The sequence below is a fragment of the Pseudophryne corroboree genome, chromosome 1 (genome assembly GCF_028390025.1).
Source record: "Pseudophryne corroboree isolate aPseCor3 chromosome 1, aPseCor3.hap2, whole genome shotgun sequence".
Classification (NCBI taxonomy): domain Eukaryota; kingdom Metazoa; phylum Chordata; class Amphibia; order Anura; family Myobatrachidae; genus Pseudophryne; species Pseudophryne corroboree.
The window spans coordinates 425,847,621-425,861,094 of NC_086444.1; the positions used below are offsets into that span (position 1 = coordinate 425,847,621).

At 46.3% G+C, this 13,474-nt stretch overlaps 1 protein-coding gene across 5 annotated transcripts in view; it reads right to left on the minus strand.

Moving 5' to 3' along the window:
• Positions 1 to 13,474, minus strand: part of ARHGEF40 (Rho guanine nucleotide exchange factor 40) — a 181,579-nt gene that overhangs the window by 62,923 nt on the left and 105,182 nt on the right. For all 5 annotated transcript variants that reach the window (XR_010171337.1, XM_063913439.1, XM_063913437.1 and 2 more), the window contains 2 exons: positions 4,104 to 4,317; positions 3,835 to 3,921 (listed from right to left, as the gene is read on the minus strand). Coding sequence is in view for 4 of the 5 variants with exons in the window: in XM_063913439.1 (XP_063769509.1) it covers positions 3,835 to 3,921; positions 4,104 to 4,317 (301 nt within the window). In the remaining variant the exon portion in view is untranslated. The remainder of the gene's footprint in view (positions 1 to 3,834; positions 3,922 to 4,103; positions 4,318 to 13,474) is intronic.

The following is a 13,474-nucleotide window of genomic DNA, read 5'->3' on the forward strand; positions in this document are numbered from 1 at the left end:
GAGGATGCGACCCTGACCATTTGTCCAACAGATCCCTTTGGAAAATTCTTGCATGGAATCTGCCGAATGGAATTGCTTCGTAAAAAGCCACCATTTTTCCCAGGACTCTTGTGCATTGATGTACAGACACCTTTCCTGGTTTTAGGAGGTTCCTGACAGGTCGGATAACTCCTTGGCTTTTTCCTCGGGAAGAAAAACCTTTTTCTGAACCGTGTCTAGAATCATCCCTAGGAACAGCAGACGTATCGTCGGAAAACAGCTGCGATTCTTGGAATATTTAGAATCCAGTCGTGCCGTCGAAGAACTACTTTAGATAGTGCTCTTCCGACCTCCAACTGTTCTCTGGAACTTGCCCTTTTTAGGTCGTGCAAGTAAGGGATAATTTAGATGCCTTTTTTCTTTGAAGAAACATCTTTTCGGCCATTACCTTGGTAAAAAGGCCCGGGGTGCCGTGGATAATTCAAACGGCATCGTCTGAAACTGATATTGACAGTTCTGTACCACGAACCAGAGGTACCCTTGATGAGAAGGACAAAATTTGGACATGGAGGTAATCCTTGATGTCCAGGGACACCATATAGTCCCCTTTTTTCCGGTTCGCTATCACTGCTCTGAGTGACTTTATCTCGATTTGAACCTTTTATGTAAGTGTTCAAAACATTTTAGATTTAGACTATGTGTCACCAAGCCGTCTGGCTTCAGTACCACAATATAGTGTGGAAAAATAATACCCTTTTCCTTGTCGTAGGAGGGGTACTTTGATTATCACCTGCTGGATATACAGCTTGTGAATTGTTTCCAATGCTGCCTCCCTGTCGGAGGGAGCCGTTGGTAAAGCAGACTTCAGGAACCTGCGAGGAGAAGATGTCTCGACTCTCCAATCTTTACCCCTGGGATAATACTCGTACGATCTAGGGGTCAACTTGCGAGTGATCCCACTGCGCCCTGAGACTCTTGAGACTACCCCCCCACCTTGAGTCCGCTTGCACGGCCCCAGCGTCATGCTGAGGACTTGGCAGACGCGGTGGAGGGCTTCTTTTCCTGGGAAAGGGCTGCCTGCTGCAGTCTACTTCCCTTACCTCTATGTCTGGGCAGATATGACTGGCCTTTTGCCTGCATGCCCTCATGGGAAAGGAAAGATTGAGGCTGAAAAGACGGTGTCTTTTTTAGCTGAGATGTAACTTGGGGTAAAAAAGGTTGGATTTCCCAGCTGTTGCTGTGGTCCCCAGGTCCGATGGACCGACCCCCAAATAACTCCTTCCCTTTATACAGCAATACTTCCATCTGCCGTATGGGATCTGTATCACCTGACCACTGTCGTGTCCCTGACATCTTCTGGGAGATATGGACAACGCACTTATCTTGATGCCAGAGAGCAAATATCCCTCTGTGCATCTCACATACATATATATAGAATGCATCCTATTAAATGCTGTACATGAATAAAATATTTTCAGTCAGGGAATCCGACCAAGCCAACCCAGCACTGCATCTCCAGGCTGATGGCGATCGCTGGTCGCAGTATAACCACCGTATGTGTGTATATACTTTTTAGGATATTTTTCCAGCTTCCTATCAGCTGGCTCCTTGAGGGCGGCCGTATCTGGAGACGGTAACGCCACTTGATAAGCGTGTGAGCGCCTTATCACCCTAAGGGGTGTTTCCCAACGTACCCTAATTTCTGGCGGGAAAGGGTATAACGCCAATATTTGCTATCGGGGTAACCCTACGCATCATCACACACTTCATTTTATTTTATCTGATTCAGGAAAAACTACAGGTAGTTTTTTCACTCCCACATAATACCCTTTCTTGTGGTACTTGTAGTATCAGAAACACGTAACACCTCCTTCATTGCCCTTAACGTGTGGCCCTAATGAGAAATACGTTTGTTTATTCACCGTCGACACTGTATTCAGTGTCCGTGTCTGTGTCTGTGTCGACCGACTGAGGTAAATGGGCGTTTTTTTTTAAAAACCCCTGACGGTGTTTCTGAGACGCCTGGACCGGTCCTAATAGATTGTCGGCCGTCTCATGTCGTCAACCGACCTTGCAGCGTGTTGACATTCTCACGTAATTCTCTAAATAAGCCATCCATTCCGGTGTCGACTCCCTAGAGAGTGACATCACCATTACAGGCAATTTCTCCGCCTCCTCACCAACATCGTCCTCATACATGTCGACACACACGTACCGACACACAGCACACACACCGGGAATGCTCTGACAGAGGACAGGACCCACTAGCCCTTTGGGGAGACAGAGGGAGAGTCTGCCAGCACACACCAAAAACGCTATAATTATATAGGGACAACCTTATATAAGTGTTTCTCCCTTATAGCATCTTTTATATATATACAATATCGCCAAAATCAGTGCCCCCCCTCTCTGTTTTAACCCTGTTTCTGTAGTGCAGTGCAGGGGAGAGCCTGGGAGCCTTCTCTCCAGCTTTTCTGTGAGAGAAAATGGCGCTGTGTGCTGAGGAGATAGGCCCCGCCCCTTTTTCGGCGGGCTCGTCTCCCGCTATTTTTGAAGTTAGGCAGGGGTTAAATATCTCCATATAGCCTCTGTGGGCTATATGTGAGGTATTTTTTGCCTCTAATAAGGTTTTTATTTGCCTCTCAGAGCGCCCCCCCCAGCGCTCTGCACCCTCAGTGACTGTTGTGTGAAGTGTGCTGAGAGGAAAATGGCGCACAGCTGCAGTGCTGTGCGCTACCTTTATGAAGACTCAGGAGTCTTCAGCCGCCGATTTTGGACCTCTTCTCTCTTCAGCGTCTGCAAGGGGGCCGGCGGCGCGGCTCCGGTGACCATCCAGGCTGTACCTGTGATCGTCCCTCTGGAGCTAGTGTCCAGTAGCCAAGCAGCAAATCCACTCTGCACGCAGGTGAGTTCACTACTTCTCCCCTAAGTCCCTCGTTGCAGTGATCCTGTTGCCAGCAGGACTCACTGTAAAGTAAAAAACCTAAGCTAAACTTTCTCTAAGCAGCTCTTTAGGAGAGCCACCTAGATTGCACCCTTCTCGTTCGGGCACAAAATCTAACTGGAGTCTGGAGGAGGGTCATAGGGGGAGGAGCCAGTGCACACCACCTGATCTGGTAAAAGCTTTACTTTTTTGTGCCCTGTCTCCTGCGGAGCCGCTATTCCCCATGGTCCTTTCAGGAACCCCAGCATCCACTTAGGACGATAGAGAAAAACATGTTTTTAAACATTTTTATTACATTCCGCCAGCAAAGTGAGGCGGATTGAAAATGACGAATTCACTGTCGAAAAGCACTGTTGTCGAATTTACATTCTTCAATTGAATATACTTTTGTCGAAAAGCCGCATTTGTACCATTGCAGAAATGTCGAATTTGTCAAATGTCGAATTTCAAAAAGTCGAATTTTAAAAGTCCGTTTTTTTGACGAAAAGTACTGTATTGCATTGTCGATTTTTTTTTTTGGGCGAAAAAGTCCAGTTTTCCGACATTTTCGGGAATTCGACCGCAATTGCATATACCCCTATATCTTGTTCCAGACGCAGTATGGGGTTAAAACTGCATTTGACTTTTAAGTTAGTTTATTGCATTTGTGCTTAAAACATCTACTGTCTGGGAATCCTTATCACCTTTCCAGTAAAGAACTGTTACCCTATATTGCATTATAACCTTCCAAACACAAAGAGATCTGCAAACCACAGGTTTGAAAAGCTGATTCATAGTTATTCTAGACCTGAACAAAAAAAAAGCTTAAGGGACCCTTCTATAAACAATGGCATCTATTCAGCTCCAGCAAGCACTGAGAGACAGGGAAGGAGACTAATCCTGGCCCCTGACTAAGATTCATCATTACTCACCTTTAAACTCCCACTGGGGGATGGAAGGAACAATTCTACCTTCTGCTTGTTTTTCACATACAGGGAGTATAAGCGCAACTGTTCCTCCTAGAAGAATACACGAGACAGCAGAAGTGATGTCATGATTTTTCAGCTACTGTTGAATGTGTCATATGGCAATACAGAGTAGATAAATGACGGCATAGAAGTATCAAATGGAGACAAATTGTGTGAACACAGAGCAGCTGCAAACATTGCATATACAAAGGTCATAAACAGCATGGGCTCACATGTTGCAGGAAGCAGTAGGAGACATTCAGGGGATGAGACACACAGTTCTGCAGATCTCTCAGGAAATAAGTGTGGAAGTTAAGGAGCTGCTCCAGGTTCCCTCTTAGGGCCAGGCCAGCCGGACACGACCCTCTGACCTCCAGAGACCGCCGCAAAGACTGCACGTAACTCCGCTCAGAGCACAGTAGGTCTAGCAGTAAGCGTTGGGGAGACCTGGTATGAACACGACCAACATGATACAATGAAATCCGGCATAATGAGAGCAAAGATTACAAGAACACTACATAATATGGAGAATACCAGAACAACATGTATGTTTTGGTGAATTGTTGTCATATCAGAATTGGAGCCATTAGCCACACATTCACTGTGCTATAGGAATAGGCCAGTTGAAAAGTTGTTATTATTATAATTATTATTATTATAATATAAAGGTACCATATAGTTTATTTTCCCAACACAGTAACTTTCGGACCAAGCATGAGGAGCAGCAATTGCTCCATAAAGCAATTCTTAACAGAAATACTGGGGCACATGTAATAGAGGTTTGCCAGAGATGTGGGATGTCGGCCGATCTCTGACATTTTTTAAAGCAGCAATCATTTCTGAGGCCCTTTGCCATATAAAGGATTGCCGCTATAAAAAAAACATCCGAGATTGTCTGGCATCCCGCACCTTCAGCAAACTAGGGACCCTGTTACATATGCCCCACTATTTATCACTGAATCATTCATTGTGCAACAAAACATTCACAAAATACAGCAACAGCCAAAGGACATGTACAGTGTGAAGGCTGGAGCACAGTATAATCTGGCAGTATCTCAGATCAGACATTAGCTTTCATCATCCAAACTGAACTAGACAAATCTCCGGATCTGATTACCATGGGCTATAGCACTCTTCCCGTGCTTCATTTTCCAGACGTGCCTCCCTTTGTATTTGGATGTGTGAAATTCCCAGGATAAATATGGAATAGGCTACATAAAAATACAATCAGATATATATTTAAATGAGAAAACTTGCAGCATACTGTATATGGGGCTTATTCATCTGGGTCCCATTAGTGATCATCGACACAGTAAAAGTGATCACTAGACAGGGTTACTGTCATTAACTAGCTGCTTGTTGGAGCTTTCTCTCTATAAAATCATGCATTTTATACTATGTATAATGGCAGAGCCGGCCCTAGCCAATTTGATGCCCTAGGCAAAATTTTGTCTGGTGCCTCCTAGCTCCGCCGCTAGTTCTGCATCTGTACCTGCAACACTCAGGTAGTGGGGCCCACCGGGGGGTTACCCTGTGGGCCAGTTCAACTCTGCACAATGCCACACAGTAATGACCATAATACATATAATTCCACACAGTAAAGAAACCTTACACATATGCCCCACATTAGTAATGCCCATAATACACATAATGCCACACAGTAATGCACCTTACACATATGCCCCACATTAGTAATGCCCATAATACACATATACTGCCACAGATACTGCCACACTTGCTGGTTATACAAAAAGATCAGTATCAAACATGTAGAAACTGTCCATTCTATTCACTATTCAGTGTGTTTGCTGGTGTCTTTTACTGCATGCCCTTTACTTTATACTGTGGGAGCTAAATGCTCTGCCCTCCAGTCTGATGTGTCCAAAAGTCACGCTGCACTGATGTTTCATATAGAAATAGCACAACGCAACTTACTGACCACGTTACAGTGCTGGGTGGCAGGGGAATTTTACGGTATGGACTGACTAGGAAATAAAGTGTGGGGAGAACACTGCCCATGTTATGTCCCTGCAGACACCTGGGGTTTGCACAGGGATAAGGGACACACACAGGATGGCAGGGTCCCCCTCCCCCATGTGCACAAGCAGTATAGGTGATGTCAGGTTTCTGTGAAGCAGTCTTCCAAAATACACACGTGTTATCATAAGGAGCCATCCAGTAATAACCATAAATAGTCAGTGAAAATGTCACAGGTCCAGGAATTGCATTTACTGGGCTTCTGCTGTCTGTCTGAGGTCTCACAAGTCAGGGGCATTCAAGCATGTCGGAGGAAGTTTAAGGCACAGTGTGCATTTTTTTGGACAAATGTAAACAGCAGTGTATACAAGTACTGATTGAATACATTTGGAAAGTAACAGTTAGTTTGCGGACTGTCCCTCTCAGCATGAGATACTGCAGGGACATGCTTGGATGCCCCTAGACATGCTTGAATGCCCTAGGCAAATGCCTAGCCTGCCTATAGCTAAGGCCGGCTCTGTATAATGGATTGTATAAGCATTGACTGTGTTGAAAGTGATTTTTTTCTAATATCTGTTGTAATATGTCAGACTGTTATAAAACATCATGCATGCTAAAGAACAAGCACCACTATTTGACAGTAATATGTATCAAAGGCTTTATATTGCTATTGTTGTATAGATTTCCTTGTTAGAAGGGAGGTTCTTCTCTTACAGTGCAAACACAGAATGACTGAAAGCAAGACAGACTTGTGTAACATAAACGTACATGGATTGGTGGATTCATACGCAGTGTGGTATATCAGTAGCTGAAATAACTGCACCACACCTGCCTGCTCTCCTGAATTATATCAATAGACGTCGTGCACAAAACATCTAAACAGTGCAGGTAGGTGAGCCTGGGGCATTTCATGGGCATTTTAATTAAAAAGAAAAAGGAAGAGTAGAGGGTGTCTTGCTATAGAGCACTATATTAAGATGGAGCCTTTGTTAATTCTTTAGAATACATTATTTGTATTAAAACACCAGCATAATAAAACAAAAGAAAAAATAAATCTGTTTACTCAGATAACGTCTCATTAAAATGTAAACTTGAGTAGGTGCTTTTGTGCACATTTATATCATACTTACCGACATTCTGGCTGCTCTCTGCGGGAGAGAGCAACCAGGTCGGCTCAGCAGGGGGGCAGGGGAGGGCTGTGACGTGAGAAGGGAGGTGGGCCGGAGGCGGGATGGGGTTACAGCGGCACCTCGTTTAAGCCACGCCCCCCACTCTGTAATGCCGCGATCACCGGCATTACACTGCAGGGGGAGTGGCTATGATGACGCAATTCACCAAGAATCGCGTCATCGACTGCCCGAACCGCCCACTTTACACAGTAAGTGGGCGGACGGGCAGGGGGAGGGGGGGGACCCCTGAAATCGAGAGACTTGCCTGCTCTTCCGGGGGGCCGGGAGGGTCACCTGATTTTCGGGAGCCTCCCAGCCATTCCGGGAGAGTAGGCAAGTATGATTTATATTCCACTTGGTAACATTTCAATAATATCTGACTTTTTGGGATATACTGGCTGCTGCCCCTACACTGTCTGGGGTTCTATCTCCCTCGCTATCATAAAGGAATAAAGTGCACCCATCAAAATATGTATTTAGTCTACTCAGTGTGTGTTATCATGAATGTGAATAGTTGGTATAATACACACATAGTTGCATTTATAATGGGGCAGGGTGTGCAGTGCCCATGAGCTCTGGGTCCAGGGGGGCCCTGCACTGCACACTCTGCACCCAGAATATAGCTACACGGTACCGTCAAGAGTGTCCCCCCTCCGCCACGGTGCCATCTTCCCAGTGACATCTTCAGAAAGCACAGTGAAAGCAAAGGCACAATGCCAGAGCCTATGCTATCTTGTGCACATGCGCTATCTTCCCAAACATCACTAGGAATATGGTGCCACGTAGGAGGGTGGAACCCAACTGCTGGCACCAGATAGGATGTGGAGTATAGAGGCGGGGTGGGGGCTGCTGCTCAGAGGAGGGGTGTCATTGCAAACGGGGTTCATCGGGCGTTAATACGTCCCTGGCTAAGTACGCAATCTGAATATGAGTTGCAGCAAAAATTTGAACTGGCATAAAATTCATTTTGTGGACGGTAATGTGACTCGCTATATAATGGTATGTAACAATAGTGATCCTCAGTGATATTTTATAATATATATATATATATATATATATATATACTGTAGATCGTTACTTCTTATTTCTACAATAAGATCCATTATAAAAGAATATGAAAATGTATTCCTTCGCTTTATTTATTCTTAAATGTCCTCATGAATCTATTAAAAATGCGATCGCAATCATAACATGTAATAACCAACAAGAGATCTGTAGGAGACTACAGAGCCAGATTAAGAGGGATGGCACAGGTGGCATGTGCTCTGGCCCCTCCTCTTTCAGGGCGTCACCTGGACATTAATAACCCTTTCATATTCAAGCCCCGGCTCCGACTGGGACGCTGAACATGGTTTCAAGACGTGTCAGAGCCCTTTCTCACTGGATGTTGGACCCGGGTTATTCCTGGGCCATTGCCTTCACGCTGCACCCATCTGCCCTGCATGTCACTTCCCATGGGCAGGCCTTCTGAACATACAGCCAATCAACAGTCTTTTAGCACGGCCTGGGGTCGAATAACTAGGCTCGCATCTTTCACATTGCAGATGACCGGGGAAGTCCCGGGAATAACCATGGTCGCGACTCGGGTAGCGGACCTAGGACACACAATCCAGGTCGTGCCTTTCACACTGAGACAGGATCCGAGTTGCCCCGACAATGGGGGTCATTCCGAGTTGTTCGCTCGTTGCCGATTTTCGCTATGCTGCGATTTGTTGCTAAATGCGCATGGTACGGAGTGCGCATGCGCTTAGTTATTTAACTAAAAAATTAGCAGTTTTGCTGTTGATCATGCGGCGCTTTTCAGTCGCACTGTTGATCGGTGAATGATTGACAGGAAAGGGGCGTTTCTAGGTGGTAACTGAGCGTTTAACGGGAGTGTGCTAAAAAACGCAGGCGTGTCAGGGAAAAACGCGGGAGTGTCTGGAGAAACGGGGGAGTGGCTGGCTGAACGCAGGGCGTGTTTGTGACATCAAACCAGGAACTAAACGGACCGAGCTGATCGCAATCTAGGAGTAGGTCTGGAGCTACTCAGAAACTGCAAAGAATTATTTAGTAGCAGTTCTGCTAATCTTTTGTTCGCTATTCTGCTAAGCTAAGATACACTCCCAGAGGGCGGCGGCCTACCGTGTGCAATGCTGCTAAAAGCAGCTAGCGAGCGAACAACTCGGAATGAGGGCCAATGTCCAGAGTCTGAGGCTCAGTGTGAAAGGGGTATAATTTACAGCGTCAGAGCTGTAGGCAGAAGAGGGCCGTACAACTGCTTCTAGGACTGCACAGTGTGTAGCCCCTAGAAGCGCAGTATGGCCGGCAAGTCAGCACAGAGTGGGAAGCTTTTACTGTGCTTATCACACTCTGGACTGACTGCCCACACCCAAACAGTCCATGCTTGGCCACAGGTGAATTAACCATCTGTGCTGTGCCAATATATACCTAAAACCTGGCCTGTTGGGGTGCATTGAGAACCTCTGGGCTAGGTAAAATCCACCACAAATGTCACGAGTGGACAATCAGGTTTACCCATGGAAGAGGTATTTAAGGGCAGCGGTAGGGGCTGCTCCATCTCTTTATAGCACTTTGCACATTGCCTATTTGACACAGCCAAAAGCCATGTAGATCCCTCTGGTCTAATGTTAATTTAAAACTGTAGGATATTTCTATGCTTAAAGTGTACAAGTTACCAGAAAGAATCATGTATATAGACTAAACATAGAAATCACTACGATGAAGAACTATGCTGTAAAATGTTACTACCTTTCTACTTTTCACACGGTTTCAGTATGGGATCCCGGCGGCCGAAATCCTTTCAGGAGACCAACGCTGGAATCCTGAAAGCCTGAATATTGGCAGAGTCCTTGCGGGCTTGCTGCGCTCTACACGCTGCGGGCCCGGTAACGAGCTCTGCTCACCACACTGGTTTATTCCCCCTCCGGTGGATGTGTGGACCACCACCCGAGGGGGAATGCTGGGAGTGTGTCGGGATTCGTGTGCTGGCATGTCACCCGCTGTCGGGATTCCGGCGTTGGTATCCTGACCACCGGGATCCCGACAGCCGGGAAATTAAATGCATCCCTTTCCCACACAGCACATAAGGTGGGCATTGGCATACATCACTTGGTAATAGCCGCTAACATAAGCTACATACGGAATTAATATGAATGACTCCTGCCCTGCAGGGAATACGCCCAGCTAGCCGGCTAAGTATTATACCAGAAAAATGGAAACATTGTCTACCACAAAATAGCTAAATGACCACATAGAACATGGCAAGTGACCAGACCAGAGATTAAACAAACTACGGCCTAGCTCCCGTCACAAAGCCCTATGTTTTCAGTTTAGGACTTCATTCAGTAAGGATTGCAGATACAGCTTTTTAGCAGAATCTGTAATCCTTGCAAGCGCATGCTGGGGCCGCCCATCGTAGGGCAAGGCCGGCCAGCATGTGATCATGATGTAATTGTGATCGCGCCGCAATATCAGCGTGGTTGCAGGAATGGTGGATGCCTCCTGCCTGCAGAGCCATTTACTCGATCTCTCTAAAACACCACGGACACCCCTCTTTTCCCCGACGTCGCCCCGAAAACGCTCGGATGCCACCCCCGCCTGTCCTGTGAACACCTCTGTCTGTCAATCAGGCAGAGGCGTTCACAGTTAATGCGAACCAACAACATTAACTGCTGACGCTCGCGCAGGACAGGACCTGCGCATGCACAGAGCGCACCTATCTCAAAAACTGCAGTGATGTGACCTGTATTAGGCCCTTAGTGTGTAAGAAAATTGTTTAATAGTAAGTTACAAAAAGCTAGTTTTCCAACATTTGCATTTTGAGGACATAGGACACTGTCAGGATGTTCCACTATAAATGAAAGCTGTTGTTTAGTGAATTCCCGGATACAGCATTGCGACTGTGTTTTCTAAGAGTATGCACAGGTGTCTAAGACAACTGCTTCTTAGATTAGTAGAGTAACAGTAATCAGAAAAGGCAGAGATAATGCAGAACAGGATATGTTTAGTCAGACCACAAACAGAGAGGGATCTGGAAGCAATCCGACAGGAGCGCCTCACATTACCATACTTATCTCACACAGGCCTGTTCCGGATGGTAAAAATAAAGGAAACCCCATAAACCACAAGGACTTCACCTCTTCACTAAGGACATTGGTGGTAATTCAGACCTGCACTGCTGCGATCAGATAGTCACCGCCTACAGGGGGAGTGTATTTTAACCGCACAAGTGTGCAAACGCATGTGTAGCAGAGCTGTACAAGCAGATTTTGTGCAGTCTCTGCGCAGCCCAGGACATACTCAGCCGCTGCAATCACATCAGCCTGTCTAGGACCGGAATTGATGTCAGGAACCCTCCCTGCAAAGGCATGGACACGCCTATGTTTTTCCAGACACTCCCTAAAAACTCCTTCTTCATGTCAGTCTCCTTGCGATCACCTGTGCGAACGGATCCGTCGCACAAACCCATCGCTGAGCGGCGATCCGCTTTGTACCCGTGCGAAGCACCTGCGCATTGCGGTGCATACGCATGCGCAGTTTGGACCTGATCGCCTGCTGTGCGAAAACGCACAGCAGCGATCATTTCTGAAATAAACATTAACACGTTCAAGCTTTGTGTAGCTAACACATGCAGGCAGAACAGGCTCTTCTGTTACCTCTACAATGTAGTCACTGTACCCTATAGCTGTTTGTGTCTCTGAATATTACACAAGAGAATATATGTCTAACACACAATGGGGTATATTTACTAAGGTCCCGATTTTGACCGAGATGCCGTTTTTTCTTCAAAGTGTCATTTCGGTAATTTACTAAGCAAAAATCTCGGCAGTGATGAGGGCATTCGTAATATTTTGGAAGTCCTAGGAAAAAATCACGAATCAATACACCATCGGTCAAATACGCCTGCAATTTGGTAGAAATCGGTAATTTACTAAAAAGTGCAAATCACAAACACTGCCGACAATAGCCAAACACTGCCGTGCAGAAATACAATTCGTGAAAAAGTGCTAAAAAAAAACAGACCTGCTTTTTTATCCCGTGTTTGGATAGGCATGCACGGATCCATGAGATCCGTGCATGTTTATCAGTGGGAAGGGGATGGGAAAGTGTTATTTTCTTTAAAAAGAAATGCGTGGGGTCCCCCCTCCTAAGCAAAACCAGCCTCGGGCTCTTTGAGCCGGCCCTGGTTGCAAAAATATGGGGGGGGAAATGATAGGGGTTCCCCCATATTTAAACAACCAGCACCGGGCTCTGCGCCTGGTCCTGGTTCCAAAAATACGGGGGACAAAAAGCGTAGGGGTCCCCCGTATTTCTGAAACCAGCATCGGGCTCCACTAGCCAGATACATAATGCCACAGCCGGGGGACACTTTTATATAGGTCCCGGCGGCCCTGGCATTACATAACCAACTAGTCACCCCTGGCCGGGGTACCCTGGAGGAGTGGAGACCCCTTCAATCAAGGGGTCCCCCCCCTCCAGCCACCCAAGGACCAGGGGTGAAGCCCGAGGCTGTGCCCCCATCCAAGGGCTGCGGATGGGAGGCTGATAGCGTTTTGTAAAAAAATGAATATTGTTTTAGTAGCAGTACTACAAGTCCCAGCAAGCCTCCCCCGCAAGCTGGTACTTGGAGAACCACAAGTACCAGCATGCGGCGGAAAACCGGGCCCGCTGGTACCTGTAGTACTACTACTAAAAAAATACCCCAATAAAAACATAAGACACACACCTTGAAAGTATAACTTTAATGCATACATCCACACCTCCATATACACATACTTACCTATGTTCACATGAGGGTCGGTCCTCTTCTCCATGTAGAATCCATGGTGTACCTGTGGAAAAAATTATACTTACAAAATCCAGTGTAGAAGGCTCTTCTTCTTGTAATCCATTTGTAATCCAGGTACTTGTCAAAATAAAAAAACGGACACCCGACATCGCACTGAAAGGGGCCCAATGTTTTCACTGTGTGCTCCTGTACTGTGAGGTTACTTTCGGTCAACCGCTGACCACAAAGTTCCCACCATTGGTTACAATGGAGTGCATAGGCGCTACATTGTAACACTGCCGTGTGCCGCCTGTCATACAGTACAGGAGCACACAGCCAATCAGGAGGGTGCCACAATGTGGCGCTCCCTGATTGGCTGATGGAACCCTCTTAGACTTAAGTCAGAGGGGGTTTCTGGCATTCGGGGAAAGGGGTCCCATGTGAAAACATGGGGCCCCTTTCAGTGCGAGGTCGGGTGTCCGTTTTTTATTTTGACAAGTACCTGGATTACAAATGGATTAAAAGAAGAAGAGCCTTCTACACTGGATTTTGTGAGTATAATTTTTTCCACAGGTACACCATGGATTCTACATGGAGAAGAGGACCGACCCTCGTGTGAACATAGGTAAGTATGTGTATATGGAGGTCTGGATGTATGCATTAAAGTTATACTTTCAAGGTGTGTGTC